General features: G+C 39.5%; 1 protein-coding gene across 1 annotated transcript; it reads left to right on the top strand.

Annotated features, from left to right (window-relative positions):
* Window positions 1–475: 475 nt before the first annotated feature.
* C2H7orf31 (chromosome 2 C7orf31 homolog) lies at window positions 476–16590 on the top strand. The gene is given in 10 exon segments (XM_050970999.1): window positions 476–486; window positions 1117–1231; window positions 1234–1295; window positions 10670–10794; window positions 10797–10853; window positions 10957–10964; window positions 13348–13423; window positions 13426–13521; window positions 16141–16490; window positions 16492–16590. Coding segments are annotated over 10 exon segments (999 nt in total).
* Window positions 16591–17911: the final 1321 nt, after the last annotated feature.

Genomic DNA, 17911 nt, shown 5'->3' with positions numbered 1-17911 from the left:
TTGCTACCAATATTTGCATAGCTAGACTGTGCCCCTGAATAACCAGAAGCATGTACATATATTTGAATAATGCCAGGTTATATATATGTACAAAGAAGGTATCCTATTATTTTACCTTATCATCAGATAGTCAGATTGAGGGTTGATATCCTAAGATTATAAGTATAGTTATTTATAGGTTTATTGGGAAGCAGTTAATAAAAACAAATCCAGACCATCCCACTCTAAAAAAAATTCCATTAATTCCAAATCTCTATGTTGCTCAGTGACTATGTCACTTGGCTTGTATTGTGGACTACAGGAGATGTGTAGAGTGAAACAGTGGGTGCTGAGGATCTGAGGTGCCCAAAAACTACATTTCAGATGCTCTTTACTTTGGATTAAGGGTCTGTTTGTCGCTGTGGTACCCTTCTAGTACATTTCTAGAATACAGCTTTCAGATAATTACATCTATAAGGAACCCAGTTCATGTACTATGAGACCAAGGTACTGCAAAACAGAGACAAGTGGGAGATTCATGTCAAAAGTAGAGTCATGAATTAAGATGCCAGTATGAAAAGGAACTCTCTGTGGTATTGTCCACAAGGGTCCCAGGATGAGGGAAGAGACGAGAAAGTTGACTCCATGTATCAGAAGCTTGATTTATTATTTTATGATAGATAATATATTAAAACTATACTAAAAGAATAGAGGAAAGGATTTCATCAGAAGGCTAAGCTAAGAATAGAAAAGGAATGAATAACAAAGTCTTGTCTCTGACCGAGACAGTCCGGCCAGGTGAACTGTGATTGGCCCTTAATTGGAAACAGCCTGATGAGGCCAATCACAGACCTCCCCTGTTGCATTCCACAGCAGCAGATAAGAATTGTTTACAGTTTGTTCCTGAGGCCTCTCAGCTTCTCAGGAGGGGAAAAATCCTAAGGAAAGGATTTTTCATAAAACATGTCGGTGACAACTCTCCTCCCAAGACCTGCTGGCATTAGCCAGAATAAGCTAAGTCAGTCATGAATACAGAGCCAAGCTGTCATTGTTTAAAAGACTTCAGGTAACCATCACTGTTGCTGCTATCAAAAGACATTTTGGTTTCGGTTTTGGCTTTGTTTTTTTTTTTTCCAGATATAAAGAGTCCAGGAAATTCTTTCATTGCTGCAAACTTCCCTGAAGAGCAGAAAGGAAGCACAGATGACTTGCTCTACGTGTACTGCCAGAAGACAACTGAGCAAGGGAAGAGGATCTCCATGTACATTTGTTAATGGATGCACACCTTATGGTAGTGGAAAAGGCCCTCAGCCAATGTAGACTAGACATATACTTCTCACAGGCAAAATGTCTAACTGAGGTGCTTTCACCAAGAGAAGCACCAGGCAGCTAAACTGCTTTATCAGCAATTTAGACTGAGATGTACAAATATCTGCATGAGCACTTTAAACTTTCATTTTTTTCACAGTGCCCTAAACGTTAGTGTGGAAATATATTGGTACTCACAAATCTCTACGCAATATTTTGCTGAAAAACTTGAAGCTCCAAATTTCCGTATTTATTTTTTGCCCATCATTTGATAACTATTTACTATTGGCTGTTGTCCCAAACAGCCTTCCTGAATTTAAAGATTTCACTTTCGGCCTAATTTACAGCATCCCCAAGTACCATAGGCACAAACATGAAAAGTCAGTGCTCAGCTTTTTCAGAAAGCTGTGGTAAAAGAAGAGATATGTCTAGGAACAACAGCTGAGGAGCTGTTGGGGAATGCTTCTGGAATCGGCTCCTTTTCCTAGACTCTAACCACAGCCAATTTGTTTTTTAAAACATACTGAGGTTGGTGCCACTTCCACTGAAACCAGTTCCAAGACTTTTTCTTCATGGCAGCATAAAAAAAAAAAAAACTGACTAATGGAAAGATAGACAAATGATGATGCCAAATCTGTGTTATTCAGACACTCGTGTAGGATTCAGATCACCATTACTGACTTAGAGGAAAGCTTTGAAAGCAGAGCACGCTGCTTAAGGCTGACTCAGAACTATGCCCAAGGATAGCCTTTAGTCCTGTAGCCTTTCCTGAACCACAGGAATGGAAGATGCAGACTAGAATGCCAAAGAGTTAAAACATGACTCAAAGACTGGAAACCTGCCTTCCTGTCCCTGTTCTCCTCTTTCTTATCATGAGCTAACCTTTACGTGAAATGATCACAGAATATCTCAATTTGGAAGGCACCCATACAGATCACCAAGACCAACTTCCTGCTCTTCACGCAACTATTTAACACTAAACCATGACCAAGAGCACTGTCCAGATGCTCCTTGAACAGACTTGGTGCCATGACCACTCCCCTGGGGTGACTGTTTCAGTGAGTGGTCACCCACACAGTGGAGAACCTTCTTCAAATATCCATCCTGAACTTTCCCTGATGGACCTTCATGCCATTCTCTCACATCCTATAATTTCTGGTCACCAGAGAGAGGAGATCAGCACCTCTCCCTCCACTGCCTCCCTTGAGGAAGGTGTAGACTTTGGAGGCCACCCCTCAGCCTTCTCTTGTCCCAGCTGAACAAACCAAGTGACCTCAGCCGCTCCTTGTAAATCTTGCCCTTTCATCATCTTGGTCCCCTCCTGTGGACACAGTCTAACAGTTTGATGTGCTTCTTCCACTAAGGCACCCAAACCAGCTCAGAGTGCTCGAGGTGAGGCTGCACCAGTGCAGAGCAGAGCAGGACAGTCACTTCCCAGTCACTTACCTCACTTGGCTCTGCTGGATGCACCCCAGGGTATAGCTGGCCCTTTTGGCTGCCAGGGCACACTGTTGACTTATCTTCAGTTTGCCATCACCCCAAATACCAGATCTCTTTCCCCAGGGCTGCTCTCCAGCCTCTCATCACCCAATCTGTACATATAACCAGGGTTACCCAAACCCAGAGGAGAGTCCAGCATTTGCATTTGTTAAATGATGCTGATGGGACTTCCATCCCAGAACTATGGCAAGGTGTTGTGATGCCACAGTGATAGGATAAGTGCAAGGATGGCTAATGAGCTTGAAACAAGAATTTTCATTGCTCTTGTGTTTGTCTTTTCTGAATATGCAATCCCTTGGATTATTTGTTGTGCAGGCATGCTACTGTAGAGCCCCCAACCAATCCAAGTGAATTCCACTCTGGAGAAAAAAAGAGGTCCAGAAACAAACCATTCCTACTCCACAAGGTGGAAATTGCCTAAGTTGCATGTAGTCTATGCCTCTACATTCCTACACTCACACTGCAAGCCAGGAGAGATTTTGGCCAACTCAGGCATAGTACCTGATGAACCATAGCAGCTACATGTCCCATCTCAGAAAACCAATGTAGCAGTCAGAAAGGGAGAAGAGTTTAGCAAGCTACTTCATAAACCTATGTTAATGACATTCATTTGCTGTTTTCTGGACAACTCTCACAGTAAAATGTTACTGCAGGAGAGTTGCTCAAAGCATACACAGGTACCCAAAATCCTGAAGGTGCTACTCAGGGGCCAAGGAGTGTAGTCTTTCTCCATATTAAGTTTCTGTAAAACACAGAAAACTGGCAAGCAACAGAGCTACAGTAACACCAATGGCATCAGTTTCGCTGATCTCAAAACATACCAGACATACAGCCTAGATACTAATTAAAAGCTTAGTCTAGTGCAAATAATTACAGAGTAAAAAGCTGAAGTGGGCAAGATTCATATGAAATATTTTAGTGTTTGTGCCTCTGATAGTACTGGCACAAATTTCAGTGGATAAAGTATAAGAAGCCTAAATATACTTATGCTTGTAATAGAATTTGTAAATAAAACTTCAGGAAGTATCCACAGTGAGAATTAATTAAAATGTAAGGCTTTTTTTAATGCCAGGAAAATCTTATTGATTATGGCTGATCTTTCCACCTGCATTTCCATAATTTTCACACTCTCATTTGCTCGCTGTTGTTGGTTTTGTTTTTTGGTGTGGAGCTGTTTTCAGACTCTTGTCAGTGAAAAGCACCAAGCAGTTTGGCTGGATTCTGTGAGCCCTTTGGCAGACGGAGATGAAAGTGATCCCCAGAGTGTAGAAATAACTCATTTCAGAGTAAAAAGTTGGAGCCTGCACCTATTTGAGGCATTCCCATAGCTCCTGTTGAGTGTTAGGTGTGTGTGGTAAGGAGCTATAAGAGCCAGGTTTTCACAGGGGGAAATTCTCAGCATTCTCAGGAATTTTAAAGTCAGGCATGGGTGCTCAGCACTTCTCAAAATCCAGCCCTGCATGACGTAGATTTTGAAACACAGGATAATTTCCACACTGGCAGCATCTATGAGTTTTGATATTAGCAGTCCCCTGAGAAATCAAGATGAAAACATACCAATTTATTTGGATTTTTACAAGGAAATACAGCATAAGCTTTATAAAGTTATGTGTTTCCTTTGCACAGAGGCTTTCCTACTGAACAATACTATGATGTCACTGAGCTGGGAAAAAAAAAAGTGATGTGTGTATGAATGATGAACTTTAAGTTTAAATTCTCAGTTAACCAGATTGTGAAGTTAGAGAATACAGCAGCAAACTGAGTATTCATTCTACTCTGATGATATGAAGTGCAGCTATGATATGAAATCAAAGGGCCATGTTCTGTAAAAAGGAATTAGCTAGTAACAGAGGACAGCAAACACAGAAATTCAAAATACAGCATTGTGCCACTTCAAGTAGCTCTTCAACAAAGATCTCTGAGTTTGCTTTACAGGTTGCCTATATTTATCAACTAGCAATTCTCAAAAATTAGCCTTTCTACTTGTTAGAATCCAGACCAAACTGAAGTCACTGAAGTAATCATGACACCATGTGTATTTCAGTCCATTTTTCTCATACATATTTATACATACGTATTTTTGAAGGAGGCTTGTCAGGGATTATTTTCCTCATTGGTGCTGTTCAAGAGATATTTGAGTCCATTTGGGTGCTGTGGGACTTTTGCAATCCAACATTTTGCCACTGGATGGCACCAGCAAAACACTTGATCAAACTACGGGGATTTTTTTTTTTTAAGATTAAGGCAGTTTGAAGCATAGATGTAAATTCTTCAAAAAGAGAAAATAAACAACTTCTTATATCCACATTGATAAGTATATTAGAAACCTGAGAATAATTCTGTGATGATTTTACAGTTAACTGTACAGGGCTGTGAGGTGCATTCCTCATAACAGGTGCTCACCAGAATGGGTCATCCAGGTGCACAGGATGAGGAAGAGATCACATCACCTTTATAGGAATTTTCTTCCTTAACAGGAAGCAGCCAGGGATGGCTGTGACTCTGTGCCCTTGTGCCAGCTATATAAGGAGGAAGGAGATTTTACAGGAGTAGGTCAAATTCTGCCCCCATACACACTGAAAAGTACATAAACTTGGACTCTGAATATTTGATCAGCAGATCATTAAAATGCTTTCTCTGTTATTATGCACTCATGTCTTAACCCGAAATATGCTGGGTCTCTAAAAATTTTTTCATTTGTCCTATTTTAAGCATTTTATTTCCCTATAATATTCTATTTTCTTGGTCTTTAAAAGACCTTTAAATTGAAGGAAAGAATATATCTCTTTTAAAAAAAAGTGAAACACACACACACAAAAAGTCTTCATTGTCCAAGGTCTTTCAGAGCAAATATTCTTCCTGACATCAGGAACTATTAAATGGTGACAGCCACATGGAACCTTTCCTGAAAAATGCACTCTGAGTGGTGCTAAGCAGACCTACCTGGGAGCTATCAACACTCAGTTTATTTACATTATAGCCTGTGAGGGCTCCTTTGAGCCATTACTGTCTTTTGTGGGAAATGAATTACAAGGTATTTGCAATAACTCTTTACACTTTCATGGACCAACAATGCCCTTGCCTTAAAGATGAACACTGTCTATCCTTGGGCAGTTTTGCACACTGGAATCTGCACTGGCTGCAGATGTGTTTTGCTGAGTGCACTGGCAGTGGGTCACACACACATAGAAAAGTAGTTGCCTCCTCACTTCTATAGGTGTAATGGGTCCTCAAGTTCACATCACACAAGACCACAAAAATTGGGAAAGGTGTTGAAAAACACCTTTCAGCCACTGCCAAGAGCCTTAGTTAGACACACACATATCAGGCTAGAGCATTGGCAGCTGTCCTCCCATGGACAAGCCACACCAACAAGGTTTCCAGTAAGTTTAGTGACAGCATACAATGAATGAAAATTGTTTTATTAAGTTTTTTGGGGTTGGTGGGTTTTTTTGGTGGGTTTTTGATTTGGTTTGTGTTTGGGGCTTTTTGGGTTTTTTTAGGTTTTTTTAGGTTTTTTGTTTGGGTGGTGTTTTTTTTTTTTTTTTTTGTTTTTTGGTTGGTTTTTTTTTTTTTTTTGCCTTGTGGGTTTTAATAGGGTTTTGCTGTTTATCATGCCACAAAGTATTTACATTCCTCTGGCTGTCTCCCAGCTCCTTGACCCATGGTGGTTCCCAGACCTGCAGATTCCTGACCAAGCAGGATTTAAGGTTAGGCAAGATAAGTGATTGCCTCCTTTTGCAAGAATAAAAGGCTGTAGAGAAAGTCAATTTATACATTTGAAACAATTTATTCTCTAATTGTAATTTCCTTTCTGTTAAAATTGGAAGGAGTGATGCATCTGATTCTCTTAATAATTTACAGAATACATGGGAAAGTAACAGGAAAGAGAAGCAAAATGTTCTCTGGCCTGATCCAGAAAAGCAGGTGAAGGTCATGAGGCTGCCCACGCTGCATCCCTTCCAGGCCAAAACCACACTTGAGAAAAGAAACAGATCTTTAGAGGCCCCTAGCATGGGTCAGAGAGTAGGAAAGTGGCACTAAGTGGGAGACCCTCATAAAGGTCACACAGATTTCAATGCATCTCTTACAACTATCACTGAACAAGTGCATCTCTCCACTTGATGCTCTGCCATCATGAGGGAGGCTGCAGAACTACTGCACAGAAGCCAGAGTGTGCATAAGGACATTCTCTCTCATGTGAAACTTGATTTATGCCTAATTTATCAAAAAGTGTTTGAAGAGTGCCCAAGTGCACTCATTGCTAGGGAAATGGGATGGTGTTCTTCTGCACAACTCCCTGGATTTTTTCTGGGCCTTTCCAAACTGGGAGCATAAATCCTGCCACCATGAGCCTTGACTTCTTTTTAGTAGACAAACTCCATATGCTCTATGGTCTGATCATAAAGGGGCAGATGATATAATACTGACCAACTGTCTCTTGTGTGATACTGGCAGATTCCAGCAAAAGTCTAATAGAACTCCAGTGAAAACAGTGCCAAATTTTAAAAAAATTGCTAATATCTTACTTCCTTTCCAGAAAAAGCTCTACTTTTCTTCTTTCTCTTCTGCCTTCTATTCTGGGTGGCTTCAGGCTTGATTAAACAGTATGAGTTTTAAAAATATAAAAAATATTCTAAACAACCATCTACCCTTAAAACTGCAAAATTTTGCTGGCTGTTACAACCTGAGCTCAGAAACCTTCTCTAAATCATGGCAGTCATAAAAATGCACATTCATCCTTATTTTATTTTTGTCTTAAGTTTAGATGTTAAAATGAAAAGTGATATACAATGATAGTTAAGTAGTTCTGCTGTGCCAGAGCTCAAAGCAGATTGTCTGTCCTTATTTATGTGTATGTGTATCAGCAATATGTCCAATTATTGCAGTGAAAAACGTAGCAAGTCACACTGTAACACAACAAAACGGAAATTGAAAACACTTCTTAGTATTTCTTTTCAATTCACATTCTGTAACAATAATGCAGCTGTAACAGAATGTGCACTGAATAGAAATACTAAGAAGTATTCTACATATCTACAGCACTGGTAGATATACACCAGTTCTAACAGAGAAAATAAATGGAAAATCAACTAGAATTATCTATTGAATAAACTTTCAGAGATTGCTGGTCTGCATGGCATTTCTATAAAGTATGGCATTTCTATAAAGGTTTTGAAGACAGATTATGAAGACAGATGTGAACTCTGAATCAGAGTCCCTGTTTGTTATAAATGCAACAATATACAAATGGTTGTCAGAATTCAACACTTTAAGTCCTGTTATCTCTGTAGCATCACACATTAAAAGTAGATCTTTTGTTCAGCTCAGCTGAAGCATGAGTTATGCTGGCACAGCAATTTGTGAGATATCACACCTCATGTTGATTGCAGTGAGTCCCATAGCATCACAGCACAGATTTCACAATGAAGTGCATGACTTCTGTATTTCCTATCAGAATGTGTGAATAAAATTGATCTGGCAGTTGAAGTTTATCTTTAAAACACCCATGTTAGTATGGAAAGAAATAAGCACACGACTGTATTTAAACTCTTTTTTGTGAAGGACTGATTTCCTCTTTGTAACTCCGCAACACCTGTCTTTATGGAGACCAATTCAATGATGGAGTGGCCCAGCTGCACCCTGAGTCCCAGATGACTTGGAAAGAGCTTGGGTGCAGCTCCCATGCCACAGCTATGTCATTAACCAGGCTACTGAACAAACCCCAGCCATGGGAGGAATAGAGCATCTGCAGGAACTGCTAAGGCTGAAATGATGGAATCCCGGCAGTGATTCCCAAGAGTTCTATGACCTCAAGTTGAGGAAGGGGAGGAGCCCTGAAGTTACCATCATCTCCTGCTTGGAAATAAATCTGGGACATCACTCTTCTCATAGAGGAAAACAAAGGGTTTTAGCAGTATGCAGATTCTGGCGTACAGCTTTTGAAGAAACATTGTGTGACAATGTACAAATAATAAAGTTTAAAAAAGGGCTCTCATCTGACAACATCTCCTACCTATTTACAACGAAGACCCTTTGAAGCAAGGCCTGGTAAATAAGCATTTCTTATGACATACACAAAATTTTGGAGCTCTAGGTGAACTACTTAGATTAGCCCAGTAATACTTCAGGCATTTGGTTTATTTTTTATTATACCAAAAAGAATCATTAAGCAAATAATTACTTTTTCAACCTTAGATATTTTTCTGACTTGGTAAAATTGCTAAGAGACTCTTAGCTAGGCTTAGTGATTAAATTCTTGCCCTTTAAAGTTAGTGTTTGATTTTACTTGCCTTGAAATAAATAAGTCTCCAAGGTAAAATATAAATAATGTATTCGCATGGTATGAAGAGGTAATTTCTCTGCACGCAGAAACAGGGTATGTTTTTTGTTTTGCATTACTGATAAAAGGAATTTTTAAAAATTTATTTTTTGTACTAATAGCACATACTATTGTTAACTAATATAGAGCTTATTACACAAAAGTCTAAGGAGATAGATTTTTTTTTCTTTCACTCTGTTTTAAAAAGACATTCCACACATCACATGTTCCTGATGTCTTTTCATTCTTTGGCACCTGGCAACACAAGACATTCCTCATGTAATGAGTGGTAACAGTAAGAACACTGCCTGCACTGCTTACACATTGATTTGTCCCTAATGTATATTGACTGCACTGATTCAGATAAAGGGTGGGAGATGCAAATGAGAGGTGGGTCACTTCAGCTAAGCTATTACATTTCTTCCCTAACACAGGCTTCCCAAACCACCACACACTTGACCTAGGTACATCTCACCTGTATCTTACCTTCCCTTAATGAAATAAAAGGGCAAGTTTTTCTTCTCACAGTCATAATTGCACAGTGCAGGTTCCTTGGCAATAAGCAGCAGCAACACTATGAGGTACAAAAACCTCTCTATTAAACTAAGCATGCAAAGATTAGCATTAGAAGATTAGCAGTGTTTACTTAGCACACACACTCTCCTAACAAATACTGATCTTGCTGACTTGCCTATGGGCTAATTGGGTTTTCTTGGCTATGCTGCTCATGGCCTCTTTACCTAATGTGAATTAAAGTGTCTGAGAGCAACTATAAAGCACAACTTCTCTCTCATAAAGCAGATTTATGAGAGAGAAGCCTCAGAAAAGTCCAGCTTGGTAAGACCTCGTTATGTCATGACACACAGCTCCAGGAACCAAATTAATCTGGCTCCTGTACAAGACCATGACTTTGCTTTACACAGCAGCTGGGGGGAAGTGTTTGCTTTCAGCAAGTTGCTGTATGCAGTGGTGCTAAAGTTAAATAAATCCAAACAGGAATCCATTTAACAGGCTAGTCTTTCTTACTGGAATAAACTGCCATGTTAGTTTTCTTCAGATTTCATGATACTCCTGATTTTATTAAGTCTTAAATTACTCTATCATTAAAAATTTATAGCTGAAAAGAACAGCCACCAGAACACGGGCACTCCATGAAATGCCAGTTCTCAGTATCCCATAAAATCTCCAGTTTAGCTTTATCCTCCTTCCTCACAGAAATAAATGTCATCTTAGAGACAAATTTTGATTACACAAGCACAAACTCAGTTCTTATTAATTGGAGCTGTGCAAGAATCTTAAATTCCCTTAAGCCACATAAAAGTAAATGAGAATCAGTATGATTGATCATGTAAAAAAGCTGCAAGGGCAGCATCATTGGGAATTCTTGCTTGCAAGGTGCAAGAAAAAGGGGATTAAAAAACTAAGATATCACCTTTTTGATTATCACATTTTTCCCCGTTCTTGCAAAGCATTATGTTTAATCCAAAGCTCAGTGAAATGTGAAATAAGGAAATTTTCTTTCTTTCTGTCCTTTTTCTTGACAACTCAAACCAACCCAAGATCACTGTGCCTGCCATTTTCCCCCTCTTACCCCTACCCTATACACATTTCTAGATATACCTTGTTCCCAAACTTCAGCTCACTTGAGCGTTGAGACACTGGGATCAATTCAAGCAGCCTTCAACCTTCCATCCCAGTATCTCTAGCGAGACTTTTGACATGGTTGTTCTGAGGAAGACCAGAGGTAAGAGAGAACTCCACTGGTTTACCCTTTATTCTTGAAACTTAAAAACACGATGGCAGCTGAGACTCTTCTGCTGAAGTTTAACAGAATCTGACCACATCAGTGGTCAAGGTAAGCACCATTGCTTAAAATAAAGCTGTATGTGCTGATAGCTGCAGTCTCATGAAGGATGTCTCAGCACTGAGAATAAAAGCAACTTGTGGCCCCCTTGTAGCCTCAGAAGCCAACAGAGCTATTAGCACAGCTGCCATTCCCCACAAAAGATTGATGGATCACTTAGTGTGTCTGATATCTTCTGCCAGACAACTAATTCTCCACAGTTCAAAATAGGGAAAGAAAAATGAAAAAAAAAATCATCAGTGGGACCTAAAAGTAGCATTTTTTGAGCCACCTGCATTGGGGTCAAGAGAAACACCCATGGAATAAGAGCTGAATGATTTAAACCATTTTATCACTACACAAAAAGTAGAACAAGATCCAGAGAGAAAAAACAATTCTTCCTATCCCTTATGAAGCCTGAGATGAAACCCTAGACATTCACTATTTGCAGAACACTTCTGTAAGCCATCATGAGGTGTTTGTTTTTAACCCCAGCAGCATCTTACCCTGAGAGTGTTTTACAACAAATATTGGAGGAAAAGTGCATGAAAATATTGTTCTTAACTGACAGGTACTTTTTTCCAGAAGACCTCAAAGGTCACTCCTGTGAACTGATGAGGAGCGCTTGGCAGCTCCTGACTGCACAGGGTTAGTGGGAATTTGGGACAGGAAAAAGGCAGCACCTCTGTGTGCCATGGCAGTCCCTGTCAGGAAGGGTTTGGCAGTAACTGTTTGAAACAGAAAAAGCACATGGTGGTGTGGATAAGAAGCTTTTCAGGAAAGTAAAAGCTGATAATGTTAAGTGGGAGGTCAATTTGCATTAATTAGCTGCTATTCCCAGTCATCAATACAATGCTGTACTGTTATTTATATAATTAGGTATATGAGTGATTTTTAGTGTAGTATTTGTGCATCCAAAACCAAAATCCTTCCACAGAATATGTAATTCAAGGAGTGGTCATTTTTAGTCAGTTTTCACTGATCACTGGTCAATTTAAGAAACACTAATCATGTGTGGAGGTGGATTTACAAAGCCTATTTTTGCACAACAGAAGGATCATCAGAGACCAAAATCTATTTCCAGCAACATTTAACAGGTCAGAATTATCAGCTAAGGGGACAGTTACCATGGGCCCTTAGGAAATACTTTAATTTCATTTGCTGTTCCCTCCATATGTTTTGACTTTCTCAGAGACTGGGACACTCCAGTTCTCATGGCTGAAGGAGAAATCCCTGGTGAAATACAGATAACCCAGACAACAGCCCGGTGACTTTTACCAACAGAAAGTTGTGCGTAAAAGCTTTGTGTCTTTTCCACATCTCTCCTTTACAAAAATCATAATATCTATTATGTAATCAATGCTGGCAGCATCATTGTAAGGTAAATAAGGAAAAAGAGGCAGAAAGACATGAGAGAGAAAAAGTGGTGACAGAAACAGGGTTGGAACTAATTCCACTGCAGTTTCATTTTAAAAAGACATCTAGAAAAACTTAGTTATTCCTGATGGTGACATTAGGGGTTCAGAATGAGCTTCACAATTCATTAAGCTTTAGAGTCTGCTGTTCCTGTTTGCAAAAATTGTGCACAGAAAATGAAATAAGAACCTTCCCTGCTGGTGTGTCAATCAACCCAGCACTCCTGCAATTGGCAATGGGAAGACAGCCTTCTGCAAAGGCAGCTTTTTTCTGGTATAAGATCAAGCTCTCAGCTGCTTGTCACCACCTCTTTGCCTGAGACAATTAGATTTTCAGATCTAGTGGTGCAGATGACCACGCAGAGTACCTCCACAAAGACTTCATCAGACATCACTGGGTTAACTGATGCTGATAAAATAGCTGATCTGGTCTAATCCTGCTGATTTCGTACCAAAAGAGTGAAGATAAGTTCTGTTTGCACATCCATCAGACCAGTCTCCAAAGGCAAAAGAGACATTAGCAACAGCTCACAGAAAGCACCTCTCCCACCATCACAGCTGTCTTTATAGTGAGCATTCATCTACAGCTAAAAATGCAGATCCATCTGTCATCCTGATCCATGCACACACTGCTTACAGATGTGGCAATGAAAACAATAACAGGCAGTTTATTTTAAGGCAGTTTATAATCGTGACTACTACAGAAGAAAGCTTGCAAAGCTTTCCCTTCCCACCATATGTGACTACCTTGATCCAAGTTATTTGACCCAAGTTCAGCATAACAACATATCTGTTGAAACTTCTACTTGAGTACTAATATAGCAGCAAATATATTTTCCCATCAGATTTTAATTTTATTAGTATTTGCTAAACAGACAACTGAGAGGAGAGTAACCACATGTTATTTCAAGTCTTTAAAATAGTCTTCCCTATACAGGGCACATATTTGTTTTATACCTTATCTGTTTCTTATCCTTCAGCTTTCCAAGTTTGTTGAAGAAAATGGTCAAATGTATTTTTCAAATCCACCAAAGACAGTGGCACCCAACCCCATTTTAAAGAGCTCAAATATAACTTTTCTCCAAGAATAACCAATATGCTACAAAATACTGAAAGGGCTCTAGAGATCACAACAAACAGTCAGGTCTTCACAGGTAAGCAATTTTTATTAAATTAATTTAGTTGGGATAGCAGTGTGAGACCACAAATTGTTAGCCCCTAAATTACTCAAAGACACTGATTTTTTGTCATTTAGTAACAAAGGACACATAAACTGTAAATTATCTGAGGCTTTTCAGGGGGGATTGTAGATTAGTCCTGATTTGCCTAACCCATAAAAATGTGTGACAATAAAACATGTCTCTGTTTAGGAAGAGTTCCAATATATATTGCCTTACATAAAAGCAGTTTGCAGATTGACTGGACAACTAGGTGGAGACACAGAACTAATAAATACTGGATTTACTAAGAATCTCACGCTTCCAACCAGAAGTAATACTGCCAAGAGTATTATCGGAATCAGCTGGCAGAATTAAGCCTTCTCTTTGACAATACTTAAGCACAGGGCAAAGCTCACTCTAAAGCAGAGGCAAAAGTTCAGAATACTAAATTCAGTCCTGACACAGCAGGTTGACAGAATGGATTAATGGCTTCTTTGGGGTTTGCAGAAGGGGAAGTTACAGCGATTATCTGCTTACTTTTTATCTTACCATTTAAAGTCGTCACCAACACACAACAGAAATTCAAAAGACCTTTAGCCTTGAGCAGTATGTGTAACAGTGTCCATAAAATGAGTTGGCAGATGTCATCTGAATGGGGACAATCAGGACAGTCTGAACTCACCAATTTACTGTCCTTATTGCACTATGTGTTTGATAAGTGAATTATTACCATTGCAGACTACTGATTCCTTACTAACCACACCAGTTTAAGTTTGGCACAGTTTATATGACTTATACTCCCCCATTTGCATGACTGATTTGCCTTTCTTCCTCCAGGGTGCATCAATAATTCTAGCAAATTCTGTTTTAATGCCAAGATTTACTCTTAAGGATGTATAAAACCATATTGAAAAACTCTGTATTTGTTGTCTTCAACACTTTTTATATTCTCTGTGACCTGTATAAAAGTGAAAAGGTATTATCTGCACTAAATGCTACTCATGCAAGCAGAGCATAATGTGGTATATAAGCAGAGCAAATCAAGTTGAGAGTTGTGTTTTGCTAATGCATCATTACTTGTGATGGCTTTATATACACAGCTCTGATTGATAGCAACTCTAAGCAATTGTAACTGACTAAGCAATTCTGCAGGTAAAACAGAAGGAACACATTCCTGCTCTGCTGGCTTTATAGCACTTTGTCCTAGGGTGACTAAACCAGAACACATTTCCAGATTCAAACTGCATGGACTTACAGAAAGCAAGGCAATTAAGTAAGATGCTGTCATTTTCTTAGTTGTAGTCCCAAATGGCCCTGGATAAGAAGCCACCAAACTGTCCTGCTTTTCTTCTACTGGATTAAACCAAATCCAAGTAAGGAAATGCCTTCTCATTTACATTTTACATTTTCTGAGATATTTACAAATTTCTGATAATTCAGTCTCTGTATCTGAGATGGAAAAGCTGTCTACTGTGTAATGAAGAAAAAAAAATTGTTTGCTTCATGATAATGAACACTTCAAAGAACACTTTCAACAGTTTGTCTCTGGAAATGAAAATCTAGACCAGTGCCTTACATAATTAAAAACTGAGCAGTTTTATTGCCCTCTGGCTTCCAAAGTGTGATTGGCAGAGGCCAAGGGTGATTCATCCTGGGCCATGGGGATTCATCTGAACAACACTCATCCACTTAAAGCATACATATGTTGAATATCAAACACTGAGATTGTTCAGCATAGTAACTGCTGAAGTTCATTCTTTGGCTATGGGACTCAATTGTACTTTATGTTTGAACAGCTCCTTTGGCTCTGCACCAGCATCTAAAGCCTCAACAATATGGATAAAGGTTAACAGTATGTGAGCAGTGGATCAAACTGTGGTTGAGAGAGCTAAAAAACCACGTGCAAGTGAGCATCCTAAAAACCACCTGCAATGTTCCTAAAAGAAGTTAAAAACACACTAATTCAAGTAACCATTTACACTATCACTCTTATGAGAAGACAGATGCTTATAGAAGAAAGAAAAAAACACAAGACATCTACACCCATTTATATCTTATGCACCAGAATGGAACAGAATATTTCATTCTTCAAAGCATAAAAAGTGAGTCTGAGCTCCCTATATGACGGGACAGTAGTGAAAGCCTGGGCTATTTCTCCTAACTGAGTGACCTCTAACTGCCTTTTCAGGCAGTCAGGGTCAATGGTCTGCTAAAATAAGCAGTCCCTGCTAAGAGACATAGATGGCAGCATAAATCCTGCTACTTTCTTCATACAGAAACATTTCTGCTGCTCTGTCACAAGTGACACCTCCTGAGGGTGCACTGCATGCTTACTTCAAGGTGAACATCCCCATGAATCAATTCTGCAAAAACAGTACTCCTTCAGGTGCCTTCACCTGTACTCAGCATTCCCACTGCTGTCACCAGTTACTAAGGCACAATGCTGAGTGACATAAAAAGAGCAGCCAGCCTAGGTCAGCAGTGCAAAGTGACAGAAAGCACAGACCAGAAATGGAATATCAGCCAAGAGCAGGACACTCTGTCTCAGACATGCTACCAGAAAGTTCCTTATCTTGATTTAAGCCCCACAATAAACAAACATGTTGCAAAAAGAAGCATTGTAGAGGTGGCAGCTTTCAGGAAGACCCAAATTTGAACCCCTTCCAAAATCTGCATGTTCACTTTCCAATGAAGACTTCAAGTCCAGCTATTTGGACCAACACACAATATTGAAAAACCCAGTCAGCCTAAGTAAGCCAAGCTTACCGCTGGATGTAAACCATGAAGAAAGTGGAATTTTGTTGTACAGACTTTGCCATCAAGAAACATGTCTGCCTGCATGGAGACCAGAGGATGGGCCAAGAGAGATAACACTGCCTGAATGGATCCACAGCTGTGAAGTTCCTCAGCTCCAGAGAGGGCTGATGGAGCTTCAACATTTCTTCTCTATGACAGCAGCACAAAAAACACGTACATGATTCTGTAAAAGGAGGGAGGAAAAAAATCCTCACAGATAACACTACTGAAAGAGACACAAGAACTATTGTTTCAATATTTTTTTAAATTTTTTTAACTGACACATTTTTTAAAAAATGGAGTAACAAATAAAAAGGACTTCAATACAAATTGTCTGGCCTTTCCCAGGGAACCATAATAAATTCAAACAGTAAAGAGAAGTGCCATTCAAGTAGCCCAGGACACATGCAGACTATTTGAGAACACTAGAAGAGCTTGAGCTAGAGGCTGTGAAAACCTGACTATTCTAGAGAAACACAGCAGTGGGATAAATACTAGTTTGGAAAGAGTTGGTTCATTAAAGGTCGAATGGATTAGTAAATGAGCATTACAGTCTGACTGGGAATAAACTTAGGGTGTGTATGACAAGACAATTTTTAATGTTCACAGCAGGGAGCTTCAGGAATAGCTGAGGATCAGAAGAGGCTGGAAGAAGAGGATCAGAATAGAGGCTGCTTCCATTTATGAAAGGAGCCATGACACAGTGCCAACAACAGCTGGGGACCAGCGTTACTGCCCCAGTAAGGCTCTTTGCAGGCCCTCCCAAACACCAAACTCCCACATGAAAAGGATCCTCTGCTACTCTGCAGGGGGTCAAATGCCAACAAAGACAGCACTGCTACATACACAGGGGGACAAACATGATTCTTACGGGCCATGGTGTCTCTGTGCACAGCACATTGCCAAAGCCTCCATGCTCTAAGGCTGACTGGCCTCTCCAAACACACATTCCTATGTCAGACTGTTGTGGCTTCTGTTTCAGACTCTTCTCTCTCTCCTTTTTCACTCGTTGTATGAGACAGGAATATTTCAGACAACTAGAAAGGCCACAGAGACTGTATTTAAACTGAAGGGAAGTCTGGTAGAGAGAGAATGAGATTTAATTGTTCCTTTTCAAAAGGATTTGAAAAGCCTTTAGGATGAAGCAGGAAAGCTACCAAAAACATGTAATCTGTTATTAGGAGTCAAGCCTAAATGGCTGAAAGTGATAAATATAGTAGCCAGAGATTAATAATGAGCATTAACTTGGGGGTTATAAAAAAAATTAATACCAAGAGATAAGGAAAGAACAGCCCTGCTGCCATGTTGTGCTCACAGAGCTGTTCTAGATTCCTGAGAAGTGTGAACAAAAATCAACTAAACAAAACAGTCCCCAAATACAATATATTTAAATATCTTGAGTATTTTTTGTAAAGATTTTTGAAAATAAGGAAGCTGCAAAGGAAACTTTTGTGGAAAGCTAACTCATAACAGAATGAAAAGAATACACTTAAATTGCTATTTTCTTTGTGCTGACAGATTTATGATGCTGCTGCACAGATTTCAGGAGCATAATATTGGAGCAGCTTTTTCAGGAAGAGGTCATATT

The sequence above is a fragment of the Serinus canaria genome, chromosome 2 (genome assembly GCF_022539315.1).
Source record: "Serinus canaria isolate serCan28SL12 chromosome 2, serCan2020, whole genome shotgun sequence".
NCBI classification, from domain to species: Eukaryota; Metazoa; Chordata; class Aves; order Passeriformes; family Fringillidae; genus Serinus; species Serinus canaria.
This window is presented reverse-complemented; position numbering and strand designations above follow the sequence as displayed.